At 36.8% G+C, this 21,811-nt stretch overlaps 1 protein-coding gene across 2 annotated transcripts in view; it reads right to left on the reverse strand.

Annotated features, from left to right (window-relative positions):
- The window catches only part of cep162 (centrosomal protein 162), a 139,689-nt gene that overhangs the window by 106,214 nt on the left and 11,664 nt on the right, over nucleotides 1-21,811 (reverse strand). For both annotated transcript variants that reach the window (XM_039747872.1, XM_039747871.1), the window contains one exon: nucleotides 19,985-20,135. In XM_039747872.1, the coding sequence (XP_039603806.1) occupies nucleotides 19,985-20,135 (151 nt within the window). The remainder of the gene's footprint in view (nucleotides 1-19,984; nucleotides 20,136-21,811) is intronic.

The following is a 21,811-nucleotide window of genomic DNA, read 5'->3' on the forward strand; positions in this document are numbered from 1 at the left end:
ATCCAGTTCCCGACACTGCCTCCACAGGTTAACACACAAACTACAATTTGGGCTGCAGGCTGGCGTTAGACAGAGACAAACGAACGCCGGTGTAGAAGTCAATCGATCGCCACCACAAAATGCAACATAAACGTCTAGGACGTTCAGAGCAAGTTCGTTTATCCAAAAACTTAACGCCCGTGTGAACAAGGCCTAACTTTATCAAAAACTTCATTGTAGGTTTTAAGGATGACTTCTACAGAGACTAAAAGCAATTTAGATTAAGAAGATAAAAGGGAAGTACGGTAAGGAAATATAAATGCAGCATATGGAGCAAACAGCTGTATATTAACTGCATTTGTCTTCACATTTTCAATTGAATAAATGAATTAAAGTAATAATTTAATGTTCCCATAACATTTTGCTTGCATTATATAACAATTGCACTCTAATAACAAAGTATAAAGTTGTACCTGTAAAGTAAATAAAAGTATAACATGTATTTGCTAACAACAATGTAGTTCTAATATATAAATATGGGGAAAACACAATAAAGTGGTTTAATACTAAATTACAACCCACAAACTTACAATATGTAAATTAAATATTTTATTTGCAATATCTAAATAAAATAGGAGTATTAAAATTGACTTTTGAAGAGAAACACCTGCAAAACCAAACAAGCTTTATTTTTCACCATGCTTCTCTTGAACACTAATATACTTGTCATAATATCAAAGAGGCATTTCTGTGATACTAAAATAACACTTAATGCCCTGTTTATGCCACCACTCTTCTCTAAATGACTTGATGTCTTCATTATTAGCATAACATGTCTCATGGAGGCAGTCCTTCCGATTGGTGGACAGGTGGTAAGCCAGGTCTAGATAATATAATGGGTGTGGTACTTCTTCATATCCAAAGTCGTGCAGACAAAAATCTTAGCAAACCACCCAACACTGTATGAGTGGGGGTGTGGTTGTGACACAGAAGAAAATGGTTAGCAACTTTCCTCACTGCTCACTTTACTTGGATTTGAGTGTGTAAATATGCTTATCCCAAAAAGTGGATATAATAAGTGTAGATTCAAAAAATTATTTTTTTTATTTATTTATTTTTTTTTCAGAGAGAAATATGATGGGAGGGAAACCCCATGAGGTTTAGATCACTAGGAAGCAACTACACATGATTAACGATCTGTGGATGTCCTTTTTGTAGCCCGGAGACCAAACCTATATGCAGTACCCCAGATGAGGCCGAAACAGTGCATTATAAAGCATTATAAACTTCTTCCACTTGTACTCTACACACCATGGTATATAACCTAACATTCTGTCAGCCTATATAATGGCTTCTGAACATTGTCTGACAGTTGATAGTGTCCACTATGACTCCTAAATCCTTCTCATAAGGTACACTTTCAATTTTTAGACATCCCATTGTGTATTCAAACCTAACATTTTTACTTCCTTTTTTAATATATTTTATTTTATTAAAATCACAAAACAATTTCCATACATGCAAGTCAAGTTTAACAAAAATGGTTTGAAACAAATCGACCTCCACCAATGAGAAAGAGAGCTAGGTCAGCAAAGTAACACTTTAATAATAGTAAAAATATGTAAGTAAATAAATAAATAAAAATAGGTAGAATAGAAAAAGAGGGGAGAGAATCCACTCCCACAATTTAAATGCTTATCCTAAAATGTTATTTATCAAATCCTGCCAGGTTTTAAAAATGTTTTGTACAGATCCTCTAAGTGAGAATTAGATTTTTTCAATTTTAGATAATATATAACAACAGTTATCCACTGACTTTTAAGAGGCGACTTAGAATTCTTCCAGTTGAGCAAGATGAGATAAGTCTACGTGCCAATAGTGTAGTAAAGGCAATTACAATTTGTTGATCCTTCTCCACTTTAAGCCCATCTGGAAGTACACCAAACAAAGCTGTTAGTGGATTAGGAGGGATTGTGATGCCCAGGTTGTCTGAAAGGCATTTAAAAGTTTTTGTCCAAAATTATGTTAATTTGGTGTACGCTTAAAACATACAGCCCAGTGAGGCTGGAACTTGATTGCAACATTCGCAGGTTGTATCTTGCCCGGGAAACATTTTAGATAATTTTAAATGGGAGAAATGTGCTCAATATATAATTTTAAATTGAATAATTGTATCCTTTGCGCAAATGGAGCTCGAGTGAATTCTGTGCATTGCTACCTTCCACTCCTTTTCTGAGCTGTTGAGTGAAAGATCCTTTTCAGATTTTAAATTTTTTTATATACTACTAAATAAACCGCGCTTCGAAGCGGAAAAGTAGTGTGTTAAAGAAGTAATAAAAAAGACAAGGAAACATTTTGAAAATAACGTAACATGATTGTCAATGTAATTGTTTTGTCACTGTTGTGAGTGATGAGTGTTGCATGTCATATGTGTATATATATATATATATATATATATATATATATATACACATACATACACTAGAATACCCGAGCCATTCGCAGCGGAGAAGTAGTGTGTTAAAGAAGTTATGAAAAAGAAAAGGAAATATTTTAAAAATAACGTAAGATGATTGTTAATGTAATTGTTTTATCATTGATATGAGTGTTGTTGTCATATCTATATATAAATATATATATATATATAAATATATAAATTATATATATATCTATATATCTATATCTAGCAAAATACCAGCGTTTGGCAGCGGAGAAGTAAAAAGAAAAGGAAACATTTTAATAATAACGTAACATGATTGACAATGTAATTGTTTTGTCATTGTCATGAGTGTTGCTGACACACACACACCCTTCCTGATTTCTTATTCTTTTGCATGTTTGTCACACAAAATATTTCTGATCATCAAACACATTTAACCATTAGTCAAATATAACACAAGTAAACACAAAATGCAGCTTTTAAATGATGGTTTTTATTATTTAGGGAGAAAAAAATCCAAACCTACATGGCCCTGTGTGAAAAAGTAATTGCCCCCTGAACCTAATAACTGGTTGGGCCACCCTTAGCAGCAATAACTGCAATCAAGCATTTGTGATAACTTGCAATGAGTCTTTTACAGCGCTCTGGAGGAATTTTGGACTACTCATCTTTGCAGAATTGTTGTAATTCAGCTTTATTTGAGGGTTTTCTAGCATGAACCGCCTTTTTAAGGTCATGCCATAGCATCTCAATTGGATTCAGGTCAGGACTTTGACTAGGCCACTCCAAAGTCTTCATTTTGTTTTTCTTCAGCCATTCAGAGGTGGATTTGCTGGTGTGTTTTGGGTCATTGTCCTGTTGCAGCACCCAAGATCGCTTCAGCTTGAGTTGACGAACAGATGGCGGACATTCTCCTTCAGGATTTTTTGGTAGACAGTAGAATTCATGGTTCCATCTATCACAGAAAGCCTTCCAGGTCCTGAAGCAGCAAAACAACCCCAGACCATCACACTACCACCACCATATTTTATTGTTGGTATGATGTTCTTTTTCTGAAATGCTGTGTTCCTTTTACGCCAGATGAAACAGGACATTTTCTTCCAAAAAGTTCAACTTTTGTCTCATCAGTCCACAAGGTATTTTCCCAAAAGTCATGGCAATCATTGAGATGTTTCTTAGCAAAATTGAGACGAGCCCTAATGTTCTTGTTGCTGAACAATGGTTTGCGTCTTGGAAATCTGCTATGCAGGCCATTTTTGCCCAGTCTCTTTCTTATGGTGGAGTCGTGAACACTGACCTTAATTGAGGCAGGTGAGGCCTGCAGTTCTTTAGACGTTGTCCTGGGGTCTTTTGTGACCTCTTGGATGAGTCGTCTCTGCGCTCTTGGGGTAATTTTGGTCGGCCGGCCAAAGGTTCACCACTGTTCCATGTTTTTGCCATTTGTGGATAATGGCTCTCACTGTGGTTCGCTGGAGTCCCAAAGCTTTAGAAATGGCTTTAAAACCTTTACCAGACTGATAGATCTCAATTACTTCTGTTCTCATTTGTTCCTGAATTTCTTTGTATCTTGGCATGATGTCTAGCTTTTGAGGTGCTTTTGGTCTACTTCTCTATATCAGGCAGCTCCTATTTAAGTGATTTCTTGATTGAAACAGGTGTGGCAGTAATCAGGCCTGGGGGTGGCTACGGAAATTGAACTCAAGGTGTGATACACCACAATTAGGTTATTTTTTAACAAGGGGGCAATTACTATTTCACACAGGGCCATGTAGGTTTGGATTTTTTTTCTCCCTAAATAATAAAACCATCATTTAAAAACTGCATTTTGTGTTTACTTGTGTTATATTTGACTAATGGTTAAATGTGTTTCATAATCAGAAACATTTTGTGTGACAAACATGAAAAAGAATAAAAAATCAGGAAGGGGGCAAATGGTTTCTCACACCACTGTATGTATATATATATATATATATATATATATATATATATATATATATATATATATATATATATATATATATATATATATATATATATATATATATACACACACATATATATATATATATATACATACATATTTACACATATATATACATATATATACTGCTCAAAAAAATTAAAGGAACATCAGATCTCAATGGGAAAAAAAAAATCATGCTGGATCTCTGTACTGCTTTGGACATCAGTAATGTGTAAGGAATGAAAGGATGTCACATCGTTTGATAAAAATGAAAATTATCAACCTACAGAGGGCTGAATTCAAAGGCACCCTAAAAACTCAAACTGAAAAAATGATGTGACAGGATAGTGCATTTTCATTGCAGCAACTCAGTAGTTTATATGGCCCGCATGTGCTAGTATGGTTGCCTGACAATGTCGGGGCATGCTCCTAATGAGACAATGGATGGAGTCCTGGGGGATCTCCTCCCAGATCTGGACCAGGGCATCACTGAGATCCTGGACAGTCTGAGGTGCAACCTGGCAGTGTCAGATGGACCGAAACATAATGTCCCAGAGGTTTTCTATTGGATTTAGGTCAGGCGAGCATGGGGGCCAGTCAATGATATCAATTACTTCATCCTTCAGGAACTGCCTGAATACTCTCGCCACATGAGGCGGGGCATTGTCATGCACCAGGAAGAACCCAGGACCCACTGCACCAGCATAGGGTCTGACAATGGATCCAAGGATTCATCCTGATAACTAATGGCAGTCAGGGTGCTGTTGTCTAGACTGTTGAGGTCTGTGTGTCCCTCCAAGGATTTGCCTCCCCAGACCATCACTGACCCACCACCAAACCGGTCATGCTGAATGATGTTACAGGCAGCATAATGTTCTCCACGGCTTCTCCAGACCCTTTCACATCTGTCACAAATGCTCAGGGTGAACCTGTTCTTATATGTGAAAAGCACAGGGCACCAGTGGTAGACCTGCCAATTCCGATATTCTATGGCAAATGTCAATTGAGCTTCATGGTGCCGGGCAGTGAGCACAAGCCCCACTAGAGGATGTCGGGCCCTCAAGCCACCCTCATGAAGTTTGTTTCTGATTGTTTGGTCAGAGACATTCACACCAGAGACATTTGTAGGGATCTGGCAGTGCTCATCCTGTTCCTACTTGCCCAAAGGAGCAGATACCAGTCCTGCTGATGGATTAAGGACCTTCTATGGTCCTGTCCAGCTCTCCTAGAGTAACTGCCTGTCTCCTGGAATCTCCTCCATGCCCTTGAGACTGTGCTGGGAGACACAGCAAATCTTCTGCCAATGGCACGTACTGATGTTCCATCCTGAAGAAGTTGGACTAACTGTGTTACCTCTCTTAGGGTCCAGGTATCACCTCATGCTACCAGTAGTGACACTGACTGTAGCCAAATACAAAACTAGTGAAAATACAGTCAGAAAAGATGAGGAGGGAAAAATGTCAGTGGCCTCCACCTGTTAAACCATTCCTGTTATGTATTGTATATATATATATGTATATATATATATGTATATATATATATATATATATATATATATATATATATATATATATATATATATATATATATATATATATATATATATATATATATATATATATATATATATATATATATATATATATATATATATATATATATATATATATATATATATACATATATATATATATATATATATATATATATATATATATACTAGCAGAATACCCGCGCTTCGCAGCGGAGAAGTAGTGTGTTAAAGAAGAAAAGAGAAAGAAAAGGAAACATTTTGAAAATAGCGTAACATGATTGTCAATATAATTGTTTTGTCACTGTTATGAGTGTGCTGTGATATATATATATATAGCAAAATACCAGCTTCACAGCGATGTCATGTGTTAAAGAAGTTATGAAAAAGAAAAGGAAACATTTTAAAAATAATGTAACATGATTGTCAAAGTAATTGTTTTGTGTATTTGGCGGCAGCGTCACGAAGTTGTTTTCGGCAGCTGCATCAGAAAATGTACCACGACGTACATATATTATATACATTATATACATATACATATACATACATACCTATCTACATCATATATACACACACATACACACACAAATTATATATATATGTGTGTATGTATGTATGTATGTATGTATGTATGTATGTGTGTGTGTGTATATATATATATACACATACATATACTTGTGTGTATGTTTGTATGTGTCTATATGTGTGTGTATAGGTTTGGTCACTGAGTGCAAGGGAAAAATAATAAATTATAGTCTATAAGTTATTAAACAGTAAAACATTAACGTTTTACGAAGTACAGGTACATTGAAATTACATTTTCTATGTGAACGTTCAAATTTGTGCCTCTGGTAATGTGCCTTACCGGCATTTAAAGAAAATTAGTTTTGTGTCCTCTGCAGTGTTAAGAGAGAAAGGCTTTGGTTTGGGATAAAAGGAAAAAGGTGTAAAGAAAGGAAAGTTGCCTTTTCTTTTATATAGTATAGAGATGTGTTAAGCTGGCGTTATGATCGCCTTTTGGGGACAGTCGCGTGGGTCTTGTGTAGACTGGTGAGGCGTCCCGCCATTAATCGGCTGTGATGGCAGTGTCAGTCCTCCACTCGTGTGCGTGTCTTCATAATCCGAGGTGAGGACCTGATAATCGTATCGTGCAAAAGAAAGTGTGAATCGCCTTAATATTATTTTGCCGTGGTGTAGAAAAGGGGTCCGTGTTTGCACTTGTCTGGGCTATAGCGCAGGGGAGGATGAAAAAATTAAAAGTGCTCACTTTGACTTAAGGCAGAAGCGCAGTCAGCGTCTCAAAGGCGGCACAGCTATGCGCGCGCTGGCTGCTCGACTTTTGCTGGGCAGGAGACCCCAGTTTGCAGACACGTTCATGATATCAAAAGTCTCAGCGCTCTTTGGAGGTCATTCATATATATATATATATATACAAAATACCAGCGCCTACAGCGGAGAAGTAGTGTGTTAAAGAAGTAATGAAAAGAAAAGGAAACATTTTAATAATAGCGTAACATGATTGACATTGTCATGAGTGTTGCTGTCATATATATGCCTGCCTAAATAAGTCACCCTCGCTTTGCTCTTACTTTTTACCGTTCATTTAATCATGGCTAGTGGCGGAAAAATTATAAAATGGAAGGAGGATGGCTTTACCAAAACAATTATTGATGGCGAATCGATTATTCATAAAGCTTGAATTGGTGATCTGTTTTCTGTGTTAACCTCATATTTTTCATACTTCTTCTCAAACTAAGGTGGTGCGAGGGTAAAATGAATCGGATGCGCTGATCAATGTAATCGTGTACCAGGAAATCATGCATTGACAAAAGCTCCCTTTGCTTGTAATGCAAAGTGTGATTAAATGCATTATTTTTAGCGCGTTATGGAGCACATGCATGAAGCTTCTCAGCTGTGCTTGTGCTAAGAAAAGGAAAGATTTTAAAAATAACGTAACACGATTGTCAATGTGACCTTTTGTAAGTAGTGCCTGGAGGATTCAGTGTGGAGAAACTCTAGAGACAGCGTGTGTATTAACTTGTGGATTTTTCTGTGAGTATTTGGTGGCAGTCTGGCGGTTGCTTGGAAGACAGCGTTAGCTGAGCTCAGCTCAGAGCAAAATGAGGTGGGAGGGAGATGATGACGTGACTCCCCACCCGCCTTAACTGTCAATCCCCACAAACACAGTCTCTCGAATTTGCATAAGCACACCCTTCACCTACAATTTTAACTTAGTTACAAAGTGATCAAAACTCTCTTTATATCCTCGTCCTCTCATTAAACTTGTATCCCGCATTACCTGTGGGTATGTGAAGCGCAGCGGTAGCCTGTCTATGAACTTAATTTAAAGTTTAGGTTTACACCTTGCTTTCTTTCCGAGCTGGCAACACTCATGAATATGGTAGTATATGTCACTTTCGCTCACTTCTTATTGTTTAGCTGCCTTCTCAATTATATAATGCATGTTTTCTTAAGCGCTTTTGGAGGTCTTCCTGGTTTTCTACGCGCGTTGACAGTCAGTTCACGTGATTACGTGGGAGGCGTGATGATGTCACACAAACTCCGCCCCGTCATTCCAGCTCAACTCCATTACAGTTAATGGAGAAAAATACCTTCCAGTTATGACCATTAGGCGTAGAATTTCGAAATGAAACCTGCCCAACTTTTGTAAGTAAGCTGTAAGGAATGAGCCTGCCAAATTTCAGCCTTCTACCTACACGGAAGTTGGAGAATTAGTGATGAGTCAGTGAGTGAGTGAGGGCTTTGCCTTTTATTAGTATATATATATATATATATATACACTACTAAAAAATACCAGCATGGCGGAGAAGTAGTGTGTTAAAGAAGCAATGAAAAGAAAAGGAAACATTTTGAAAATAACGTAACCTGATTGTCAACGTAATTGTTTTGTCACTGTTGTGAGTGATGAGTGTTGTTGTCATATATATATATATATATATATATATATATATATATATATATATATATATATATATATATATATATATATATTTTACACACACACACACACACACATAAACATATATATATACATATCTATACATATACACATATATACATACATATATATCTACATATATACACACACATATATACACACAAATACATATATATATACATACATACACACACACATATATAAACATATATATACATATACATACATATCTACATATATACACACACAGCTATTTATTTATCAGTGCAATACGCTGTTTGTTAAAACAGTTGACTCCGCTCTTACGTGCAATAACAAATCAAATCATTCAGTTGTCTTTGCTCATATGTCATTTTAGAGCTGGGCGCCTGGCATCTTTTTGGCCACAAGTTCGTTTCTGTTTGGTGTGAGGTTCTGTGTTGTGGAGATTCTCAGGATGGATTGCGGGTGCTCATCAGTGAGGCGACTCCTGTGTGCTGTTTTGTTAGTCTTTATCACTGAGAAGAGCTTCTCACACAGATATGTGCTACCAAACATGCACAAGGTTCGAGCCGCATGTAGACGGACTTTTTTTGTTCTTCAAAGTCACCAAAGCGCCGTGCAAACTTCATATTTTTTGCTGCCTTTTCAATTGTGTAATTCGGTTTTTGTTCAGCGCTCTTTGGAACTGTTGCTTTTTATCTGTGCACTCGTCAGTTCCGTGAGCCACTTTCGGTGTACTTGCATCGAAGGTTCCCAGCTGTGCTGGTGCCATCTCGTGCTATGTCCATAGCTTTATTTAATGTTACCTTAGTCCTGGCACTTAAAACTTTCTCTCGCAGTTTCGCTGAGTTTGTGTCAAACACCACCCTGACCATCTCATCTTCCTCTCCATAAGCACAGTCCTTCACCCGTGAATATTTACCCGTGGCAGTTTGCTATTGGATTGCGCTGCTGGACGGACCTTATATGGGCAGGCACTAAATTACAAGCGCCAGCGTAGCCTGTCTATGAACTTAATTTAAAGTGTAGGTTTACATGCGTGCTTTGTTTCGAGTAGCAGAACTCATGAATATGGTTGTATATGTCACTTTCGCTTCTTATTGTTTAGCTGCCTTCTCAATTATATAATGCATGTTTTCTTCAGCGCTTTTTGAGGTCTTCCTGGTTTTCTATGTACTGCGTGATTACGTGGGAGCGTGATGATGTCACCGCGAAACTCCGCCCGGCGTTGAAGCTCATCTTCATTACAGTAAATGGAGAAAACCTGCTTCCAGTTATGACCATTACGCGTAGAATTTCGATATAACACCTGCCCAACTTTTGTAAGGAAGCTGTAAGGAATGAACCTGCCAAATTTCAGCCTTCCACCCACACGGGAAGTTGGAGAATTAGTGATGAGTCAGTGAGTGAGTGAGTGAGTGAGTGAGGGCTTTGCCTTTTATTAGTATATATATATATATATATATATATATATATACTAATAAAAGGCAAAGCTATATAGTATAGATATATATATATATATATATATATATATACATATATCTATACTAATAAAGGCAAAGCCCTATTAGTATATATATATATATATATATATATATATATATATATATATATATATATATATATATATATATACATATATCTATACTAATAAAAGGCAAAGCCCTCATTGACTGACTGACTCATCACTAATTCTCCAAGTTCCTGTGTAGGTAGAAGGCTGAAATTTGGCAGGCTCATTCCTTACAGCTTTCTTACAAAAGTTGGGCAGCTTTCATTTCGAAATTCTATGCGTAATGGTCATAACTGGAAGGTATTTTTCTCCATTTACTGTAATGGAGGTGAGCTTGAAAGCCGTGGGGGGCGGAGTTTCGTGTGACATCATCACGCCTCCCACGTAATCACATGAACTGACTGTCAACGCAGTGCGTAGAAAACCATGAAGACCTCCAAAAAGCGCTGAAGAAAACATGCATTATATAATTGAGAAGGCAGCGAAATAATAAGCGAGCGAGTGACATATACAACCATATTCATGAGTGCTGCTACTTCGGAAACAAAGCAAGGTGTAAACCTAAACTTTAAATTAAGTTCATAGACAGGCTGCCGCTGGCGTTTGTCATGCTCACGGGTAATGCGGGATACAAGTTTAATGAGAGGACGCAATATCAACGAGAGTTTTGATCACTTTGTAACCAAGTTAAAATTGCACGTGAAGGGCTGTGCTTATGCAAATTCCGAGAGACTGTGTTTGTGGGGGATTGATAGTTAAGGCGGGTGGGGGAGTCACGTCATCATCTCCCCTCCCATTCACCTCATTTCGCTCTTAGCAGAGCTCCGCAGCTACCGCACGCAGTGTTACGGAAGCAAATTTGTGACGCTGCCACCAAATACTCACAGAAAAATCCACAAGTTAATACACACGCTGTCTCTACAGTTTCTCCACACTGAATCCTCCAGGCACTACTTACAAAAGGTTACATTTACAATCGTGTTACGTTATTTTTAAAATGTTTCCTTTTCTTAGCACAAGCACAGCTGAGAAGGTTCGATGCATGTGCTCCATAACGCGTTAAAAAAATCACGCATTTAATCACACTTTGCAATACAAGCAAAGGAGAGCTTCTGTCAATGCATTATTTCCTGGTACACCGATTACATTGATCATCGCTTCCCAATTCATTTTACCCTCGCACACCCTTGGTTTGAGAAGTATGAAAAATTATGAGGTTAACACAGAAAAACAGATCACCAATTAAAGCTTTATGAATAATCGATTCGCCATCAATAATTGTTTTGGTAAAGCCATACTCAGTGTAATCCTCCTTCCATTTTATAATTTTTACCCCACTAGCCATGATTAAATGAACGGTAAAAAAGTAAGAGCGAAGCGAGGGTGACTTATTCAGGCAGGCAGGCGACAGCTCAATAGCTCAAATTTGGATATAAGTAGGTTCTATTTAGTCGCCAGAAATATCTTTGTTAGGAATGGAAGTTGAATTTAGTCTTTAAATTTCTATGGTAAAGAAAAAGTTATGCAATGATGACTAAATTTAACTATATAAAGTCAAAAGTTTTATATATAAAGTCATTCTCGAATATATAAAGTCAAACCTTGATTATATAAAGTCAGTGTCGGAATAAATAAAGTCAAAACTTGAATATATAAAGTCAGCGTCGGTGTATATACTCAGCAAAAAAAGAAACGTCCCTTTTTCAGGACTGTGTATTTCAACAATAATGTTTTAAAAATCCAAATAACTTTACAGATCTTCATTGTAAAGGGTTTAAACAATGTTTTCCATGCATGTTCAATTAACCATAATCAATTAATTAACAAGCACCTGTGGAATGGTCGTTAAGACCTTAACAGCTTACAGAAAGTAGGTATTTAAGGTCACAGTTCTAAAAACGCAGGACACTAAAGTGACTTGTCTACCGACTGTGAAAAACACCCAAAGAAAGATGCCCAGGGTCCCGGCTCATCTGCGTGAGCGTGCATTAGGCTTGCTGCAGGGAGGCATGAGGACTGCTGATGTGGCTAGGGCAATAAATTGCCATGTCCGCACTGTGAGACGCCTAAAACAGCGCTACAGGGAGACAGGAAGGACAGCTGATCATCCTCGCAGTGGAAGACCACGTGTAACAACACCTGCACAGGATCGGTACATCCGAATATCACACCTGCGTGACAGGTACAGAATGGCCACAACAACTGCCCGAGTCACACCAGGAACACACAATCCCTCAATCAGTGCTCAGACTGTCCGCAATAGGCTGAGAGAGGCTGGACTGAGGGCTTGTAGGCCTGTTGTAAGGCAGCTCCTTACCAGACATCACCAGCAACAATGCCGCCTATGGGCACAAACCCACTTTCGCTGGACCAGACAGGAGTGGCAAAAAGTGCTCTTCACTGATGAGCCATGGTTTTGTCTCACCAGGGGTGATGGACGGATTCGTGTTTATCGTCAAAGGAATGCGCGTTACACCGAGGCCTGTACCCTGGAGCGGGATCAATTTGGATCAATGGCTAGGGCCATTCCCCCCAGAAATGTCCAGAAACTTGCAGGTGCCTTGGTGGAAGAGTGGGGTAACATCTCACAGCAAGAACTGACAAATCTGGTCCAGTCCATGAGGAGGAGATGCACTGCAGTACTTCAAGCAGCTGGTGGCCACACCAGATACTGACTGGTACTTTTGATTTTGAGCCTCCCTTCATTCAGGGACACATTGTGAAACATTTTTAGTTCATGTCTTATGGTGTTGACTCTTTTAGTGTTCATACAAATATTTACACATTAAGTTTACTGAAAGTAAAAACAGTTGAAAGTCAGAGGACGTTTCTTGGTGGGAGATGAGGGAAATTGGGTAGGTTTTATTTAACAAAGTTTCTAATTTGAAGGTAGTGAAAAAAATGTTTAGCTGGAAAGTTAAATTTGGAGTGTAATTGTTCATAGGATGTGAAGACATTATCTATGTACAGGTCTGTAAATGATTTAATCCCAGATGTTTTCCAGACTTTAAAAACTACATACATTTCAGAGGGAGAAAAAAGTTGTTTATTGTGTAGTGGTGCCACAGATAAAAGCTTCTCTGTCTAAAAATACTTCCTACATTGGTTCCATATTCTGAGTGAGTGAAGCACTATTGGTTTGTTGGCATACTGGCGATGACTACATTTTGGGGTACAAGGAATATAAAGAAGTACTGCAGGATTTTATTTCTATTGCAGACCAAGCCTGTGTTTGCTCACTTATTTGTGTCAATGTCCAGGATTTTATATCTTGTATATTCGCTACACAGTAATAAAACTGAAAGTTAGGTAAAGCCATGCCACCTTCTTCCTTAGGTCTTTGTAGGCCTTTTGGATATGTGGATGTTTTGAATTCCAAATAAATTAGATTATGGTTGGATCTAATTTCTTAAAAATGATTTATTGATGTATATTGGAATGTTTTGAAATAGAAAAACAAGCTTAGGAAGGATATTCATCTTGACAATGTTAATTCTTCAAGCTAAAGTGAGATGAAAGCTTGACCATCTATGCAAGTCTTGCTTAATTTTTCCAAGAAGACAGCAACATTTTTTTGCTAAAGAGCTTTATGTTTACTCGTGATGTTTACCCCTAGGTACTTAAACTGATCTGCGATGATAGAAAGGAAGGTGTCCGATCTAATTTTGTGTGTTTGAGAATTCATTGGAAAGAACACACTTTTGTTCAAATTAATTCTGAGACCAGAAATCTTCTGAAATTCTGTTAGTGCTGTTAGGACCGCAGGCAGAGTATTTTGTGGATCAGATATATACAGTACCATATCATCTGCACATAGAAAGTTTTTCTGTTCAAGTCCTTCTCTGATAATCTCCTTTATCTAATAAGCATTTCATAAGTGAGCAGCCAGTGGTTCAATGGCGATTGCAAACAGCAATGGGGACAAGGGACATCCTTGTCTAGTACCCCATTCTAGTTTGAAGTAGTCTGGATTAATGTTGTTGATACAAACTGAAGCTTCTGGACAGGTATACAGTAGTTTGATCCATGCACAGATGTTCAGGTCAAACCCAAATTTCTCCAATATAGTAACCATTCAACCATATCAAATGCTTTTTCTGCATCAAACGATAATAATATCACCAGAGTGTTTGATTTTGTGGGTGAATACATCACATTAAACAGGCGTAGAAAACTAGAACTTATGTGTCTGCCTTTAATAAATCCAGTTCTGTCTTGTGACATTACCGAAGGAAGCACTTTCTCAGTCCTTCTAGCTAGGACTTTAGAAAGTATCTTTACATATTTATTCAAAAGTGAGATTGGTCTGTATGATGCACATTTTAATAAGTCCTTATTTTGCTTAGGGAAGATGGTAATTAGAGCTTGGCAAAAAGTTTGAGGAAAAATTATATTGTCTCTAGCTTCTGTAACATTTTTACTTCTTATGTGTAATACTTTACATTTACTTACATTAAATTTCTTTTGTCACAAATCTGCCCAAGCCTGTATACTGTCCAAGTTCCTCTGTAATGGTTCAACAGATTCTAGATTATATGCCAATCCACCGAGCTAAGTATCATCAGAAAACTTTACCAGCTTGTTGCTTATATTCCTATGCATATTAAAAATAGTAGCAGCCCTAGCACTGACCCCTGTGGAACACATCATCATCCACTGCTTCCTGTGTCTAGGCCAATTGTGCATTCATCTACAAACAACACCCTGAACTCCCACTTATTTTAGCCTGATGCCCATCCTATCATTTGGCATCTTATTAAATACCTTCTGAAAGTCAAGATAAATAATATCATATGTTCCACTTTGATCACCTCCTTGTGTTGCTTCCTCATAGAATTCTAGCATGTTGGTAAACACAACCTCCCTCTTCTGAACCTCTACTGACCGTTCAGTAAAACTCCTGTTCTTGCCATGTGTTGCTCAACCTCATTCTTAATAATTCCTTCCATTAATTTACCCGTGAGGCACATTAAGCTTTGTTATTTATGTATGTAAACCCACACCATATGAAAACTGAATTTAATTAGTTTAGGAAGAATGTATTGTGTATTTCACTGAATCATCACTATATATAAGAAAATTAGCATTTCAAGAAATAAGGCATTAATTTTTAAAATGCATTATTTTAAATTTATGTTGAAATGTTAAGGTGTTTTAAAGCTGTTAAGTTGGCTATCCTACAAATAACAGATTAGGAATGATATGACAACATATAGTTTGCTCAATGCCACACACACATAAACAATACAATAATGAAATAATTGTTTCCCAAAAGAACTCTATCAAACTGAACACATCCGGCCTAGTCCCCTTATACAAATCAAAGAGTAATATGGCAAGTGTACCCAATGTTGTTTCTTATATACAGTATATTTAAACAGCAGCAAAGGTTAGGCAGAGACCTGTCATGCTTATTTTATAGTAACATGAATGAATTCTTGCCAAAGTTTTCAAAGTCATTGAATAACAGATTTTACTCCTGAGATCATCTGAGCAATATGAAAAAAAGAGTGTATGGCTTTCCCAGAATATATGACTGGAGATGGCCACAGTTTAGATCTTGTCCTGAAGAAGTGCTGGATACAAATTATAGTATGTCACTTTCTTTTTTTAAATTTTTTTATTAATTTTATTGTAATCATTCCATACAAACCAATCAATTTTTACAAAAAAAAAACAGGATTGAGAACAAGTTGACCCCCACCCCTGAGAGAGAGAGCATGGCCAACGGGTTAAAACTTAAGGCTTGTAAACATATCTAATTTGAGTTTGACAGACCAATAGAGATGAATGGAGACGAAAAAGAAATGTGGAAATAATTGCTTCCTTTGGTGCTTTAAGAGTGTATTCTAAAATATTATTGATTAGATCCTGCCATGTTTTGAAAAAAATCTGTACAGATCCTCTGAGTATCTGATTTTTTCCAATTTCAAATAGTAGAACACATCGGTTTCCCACTGACTTAGAGGAGAGTTAGGACTTTCTAACCCACCTAATCCAGACCTGAGATGTGGGGATTCTGCTGGAGCTCATCCCCGCTAGCATAGGGTGCAAGGTAAGAGCAAACCCTTGACAGGGCATCAGTTCATCGCAGAGTGAATACACACACACACCAAAAACACACTAGAGCCAATTTACCGTTGCCTACCAACCAAGACTGCATTCCCTCCGGAGCACCCAGAGGAAACCCATGCAGATACAGGGAGAATATGTAAACTCCATGAAGGGAGGACCTGGGACGTGAACACTGGTCTCTTAACCGCAAAGCAGCAGCACCTCTGTACCTCCTGCGATCCAATTATACTATGCTGACCATAAATTGAGAAAGAAAGCATTTTTGTTAATTTGTGTTACGAAAGTCTAGTTCTAAAATCCTTTCCTTAAAGTACAATTTGATTATCAATGGGCAGTATTCATGAAATTTGTTGGTACAATGGAGAATACTTCCCATATTTTCATTAAAACTTGATTCAGGAATAAAAACTGTACAAAAGTGAAGGAAATTATGCACAATAATCTTGTGAAAAAAATCATAACTTGCATATAAAAAAAATGTCTTGGTGGAAAATTATATTTATTATATAATTCAAAGGATGCACAGACATTGAATATATATAATTTAGGAGTGGACGATACACCTGTTTATTTGTAATAACTGGTAGAATTCTTGCTCTGGTATGGAAATCGAGAAAACTGTTACTGGTATGCTAAAAATGATTGGAAAACGTATTTAAATGTAAAAAAACATCTGTACAAATCTAAGTGCATAAGAAATGTGATTTACTGTTGTCTTAATAGTTTCCTAAAGGTAATCTTTTTGTGTACACACTTGTACTGTAAGTGATCTGTATGAGATCAGTGAACCTTCCCCTTTAAGAATATTATACAGAGTGCTGTGTAGTTTAATATGATTTGCAAGTTGAAGCAAACAAGAGCACAAGACAGATCAAACTGTATCTTGTGTTGTGTTTGTTTGTTGAATCAAATCTGTTTGAGAAGCGTTAACAAGCATTTCGAAAGATTACAGGTATACGTGTTTGCACAATTAATCAGTAATATTTGTTTTTTGTAAAAAAAAAAAATGTTCTAGTCTGAAAAATATATACAACTGCATTACACAATTATCTTCCCAATCATGTCAGAATTTTTAATTATATCGTGAAAGAGATTTGTGATCAAACTTCCCACTCCTGATAGAAATCACTAAAGCAATGGATATCTAGTGATAGCCGGACTATGGGCATGACGCAATTTCTATGGTAAAGGTTTCATTGATTTTGCCCCATTCCAAAGTTTCACTGTATACATATTTGCAGCCAAGTAAAGTCATCATGGAGTTTCAACACTATGGGTACCACTATCACAAATGTATTACGAGCACAGTACATTTAAGCAGGCAAACAGCAGTTGCCTCACCACGAGAACAATCTCGCAGCAAAACTGAGGAGTTTGTAAGTAAGATTCTAAGAGTACTACTATGACACTTCTTCGTTGTATATCTTATGAAGCTGAATTTTGCAAGACTGTCCTGAATGTTTTTGAGAATTTTACATTATGCACTACAAATAATCCTATGCACTTTTTCATAATAGATTATGTTAAGCAGAGTAATATGACTTGAGGTCTGATGAAACAGGATTTGTACTGCGACCCTAGCTAAAGTGATAACAAACTGTTACAGCTTTTGTTTAAATTCCACTGAACTGAGCTTAAAATAAAATGTATTAAAGTACTACCAATGAAAAGTATTGACCCAAATGAAAGTTTTCACATTTTATTGTGATGTGACATTGAATCACAGTGGATTTAATTTTTTGACACTGATGAACAGATAAATACTAATGTCAAAGTGAAATTAATTACAACTAAAAATAAGAAAACTGATGGCATACATACTCCCCCTTTCATTTCAGTATTTAGTTGATTCACACTCTGACAGCAATTACAACCTTAAGTCTTCATGGATATGTCTCTTATAACTTTTGCACATCTGGAAAATGCTATTTTTCCTGTTGTTCTTTGAAAAACATGATTAAGCTCTAAACCGGGTATCCACCACATCCATTTCTTCCAATCGGGGAAGCAAAAAGTACTCCAGCATTTCTATGTAATGTTCTAAAGTGACGCTGACCATTGCTCCCCCCTCCTGAAAAAAGTAAGGGCCTACAATACCAAATACGTCGGCGCACCAAACTATAATACGCTCAGAATGCAGGGGTCTCTGATGAAGTTCATGATGGTTGGTTTCAGCCCAGTACTGAAGCTTTTGCTTATTTATGCAACCATTCAAAAGGAAATGTGCCTCATCACTGCATATGACAAAACAGTTTGCAGAATGTTTGTGCACAACTCTCTACAACTCTCCCAGTCTCTCTCAGTGAGTTCCTGCACAACCATTATTTTGTATGGATGGAAATTAAGGTCGTTCTGCAAAATCCTCCTCAAAGACGTGTTGGAAATGCCGAAGGCAGAAGTACGTTTGCATGCTGAACGTCTAGGAGACTGCAAAATTGATGCCCTTACAGTTTGGATGTTTACAGGCATTCGTACAGTCTGAGGACAGCCTGGAGATTTTCTGTTCAATGTTGTATTCGTCTGTCTAAATTTAGCTACCCACTGAAGAATTTTTTTCTGATTTGGGATTTCACTGTTACGAGGAATACTGAAGTGCGTTTGGAAGGCACGTTGCATAGGGAGGATGGATTCGTTCTTTTTGAAGAACACTTTGACAGCAAAAGCCCGATGCGCACCGAAACAAGGCATGTTGCAGATCGAAAACTACAAGGGATCGCTTATCAAATGACCCCCCTACTTGCTTGTTTCTGTCTCCTGTATTTGCAAGGCAGAGCTCTATACTGCCATCATTGTGGTCACTTGTACTCCTAGAAAGCATTGATTACAGAGACGCACTTTCCAAAGAGTTCTGAAAAAGTAATTCTTACATATTGTTGAACTCATTTGATTAATCATATAAAACAAGGACTTTGATTAACACGACAAATTGACTTCTAAATATTACATTAGCTTCAGAAAAAAAATCTGAACATAGCAGAAACAGGAGTACTATGAAACTATTTGTTTAATTATTGGGATACTTTCTGATGAACCAATTACTTGGTTAAGAAGTTATTAAAAATGGCAAAAACGTTAGAACTTCAGTTAGTCAGGTGGAAATATCTTTGATTGGAAGTATGTTTGAACTGATCGAGATTGGCTTCCTGATAAATATATGCTGTGAATTACAAACTTCTGAAGCACACTTGACAAATGATTACATTTCACTGCCCACAATCACATTTTCCTGCAATTTTCTGGTTCTGCCTATTGTTAGATTAAAAATTGTTACATATAAAATTAAATACCATATGCTGAAATTGTGCAGATGAGTAGCAACTGTTCATCTTATAATACAAATTAAATTATTCTAAAAACATAAATAATATCCACATGCCTGCATAAAAACTGCATGTTTTCAGCGAAGACCTAAGTAAAAAATAAAAAAATTAACTCATTTAGAGGTTCACAATAAAACAGTTCATTCTCTGCACCTGCAGTGCACTCAGTTTCCATGGGGACAGGGTCAGCAATGAAATAATACTAGCAAACATAATACATACCTCTTCCAGAAGAATCCTCTTCATCATTGTCACTGTTCCACCAGGGTTTATGGTTTTTATTTGTAATTTCTTTAATTTTTCTCTTGCCCAGTCCATCTAAAATGCTTGATCGTTTGGTGGTTCCAAACTCAATCGAATCATCTGAAACAGACTAAGATAAAAGTATTAAAAAAAATAAAAAAACAACATATTGAATATTACAGCTTATCAGTAATTCATGATAAAATATGAAAACAATTTAAAATTACCAAAAGCATAATAATATAATGTACTAACATACAAATATTTGCAATCAATTAATTCTTGCTATGAATAGTATCTCAGTTTATATTAAGTTTGTGCAGATGCAAGCAGTTTCATGTTCATGACTAAGAACTATGTCATAGAGAGATTATGCACTTTCAAATTTCTGTCTTACTGGTATTTGGGCACTGCTCTTAACAGTGTTTCATAAAAAGGTTTATAATTAAACCATTGCTTGCAGAAACTATTTTCAAAGTATTTTTACTAACACATGTGCTAGTGTCCTTGGCTTCATAGTATAATTTTATTTGTGTAGATCTGAACCCAATATGTGGCAATATAAATGTTACATTAGATTTATGGGGTATTCACCATGTTTTTTGGCTTTTATTGGTACTGCAATACAGTCATGAGACTGATTGTGATAGGCAGATATGCATTTTGTTATACTACTGTAGTTGATGTATTTTAAATAATGTGTACTGCAAGCCTAATAGCAGAAGTACAAAGAATAGTCAATCAGTCATTTTTTAACCCGTTTTGTCCTGAACAGGGTCGCAGAGGTGCTGGAGCCTATACCAGACAGCACAGGGCACAAGGCAGGAACAAACACTGAACAGGGTGCCAGTCCATTACAGGACTTCAAAAAATTAAATTTTGTTTAACAACTTGTAAGTTTAATTAAACAAGTAACATAACACTTAACGGCCTACCAAAGTTGAGAAAAACACCCACTTAGTTATTTTACATTTTACATGGCATTACTTTTTTTTTAATTTAAATTAAATTATTACTGTGTTAAGTTATGCACATAAGACATCTTCTAGATCAGGTGTTCTCAACTTGTTGTCTTAGCATACTACCCAAGGAACCGAAATGTTCTTAAGTACCGTATATACTCGCGGATAAGGACTTGATTTTACGGTATAATTTCTGGTATTTTACAATGTCGGTCGTGTAAGTCAAATGCGGAAAACTCATGCTATAGGTCCAAGAGATTATGATATGCTGACACCCACCTGAGAGAGTACAGAGCACACTGCCTTTTTTTTTCCCTATGTATTGCGCCTAGTGCCTACATGACCATATAGTAACACCCAATCTATTCCGAAGCAACATTTGCACTGATTTGTGTTTTTTGTATCTTACACCCTCATACACCTTTATAATTAGTGCATCCCTTATCTACGATGGAGCGTTCGATCAGAAGAAAATATAAAGCTGGCTTTAAATTAAACGCCGTTGAAGTTGCAAAAGAAATTGGTAACTGCATCTAAGAAACTGATGTGAGATTGGAGGAGGCAAGCAAATCAGTGTATAAGTTGGGGTCTGATTTTATGATCGATTTTTTGGGTTTCAGGACCCGACTTGTATGTGAGTATATACGGTACCACCATTATTTTTATCTTAAATTATTGAGCAAGTTCCTATTAGGTAAACAGGTAACCATCCTGTAACTTCTTAAGTTCCACAGATTGAGAACAACCAGTCTAGATCACAATCCTAAAAAACCTAAAAACATAAAGAAGAGAAATGAATGTTTATTGAAGCCCTGACAAGCACATTTAATATAAAGAAAAAAGG

This window comes from Polypterus senegalus, chromosome 3 (genome assembly GCF_016835505.1).
Source record: "Polypterus senegalus isolate Bchr_013 chromosome 3, ASM1683550v1, whole genome shotgun sequence".
NCBI lineage: Eukaryota > Metazoa > Chordata > Cladistia > Polypteriformes > Polypteridae > Polypterus > Polypterus senegalus.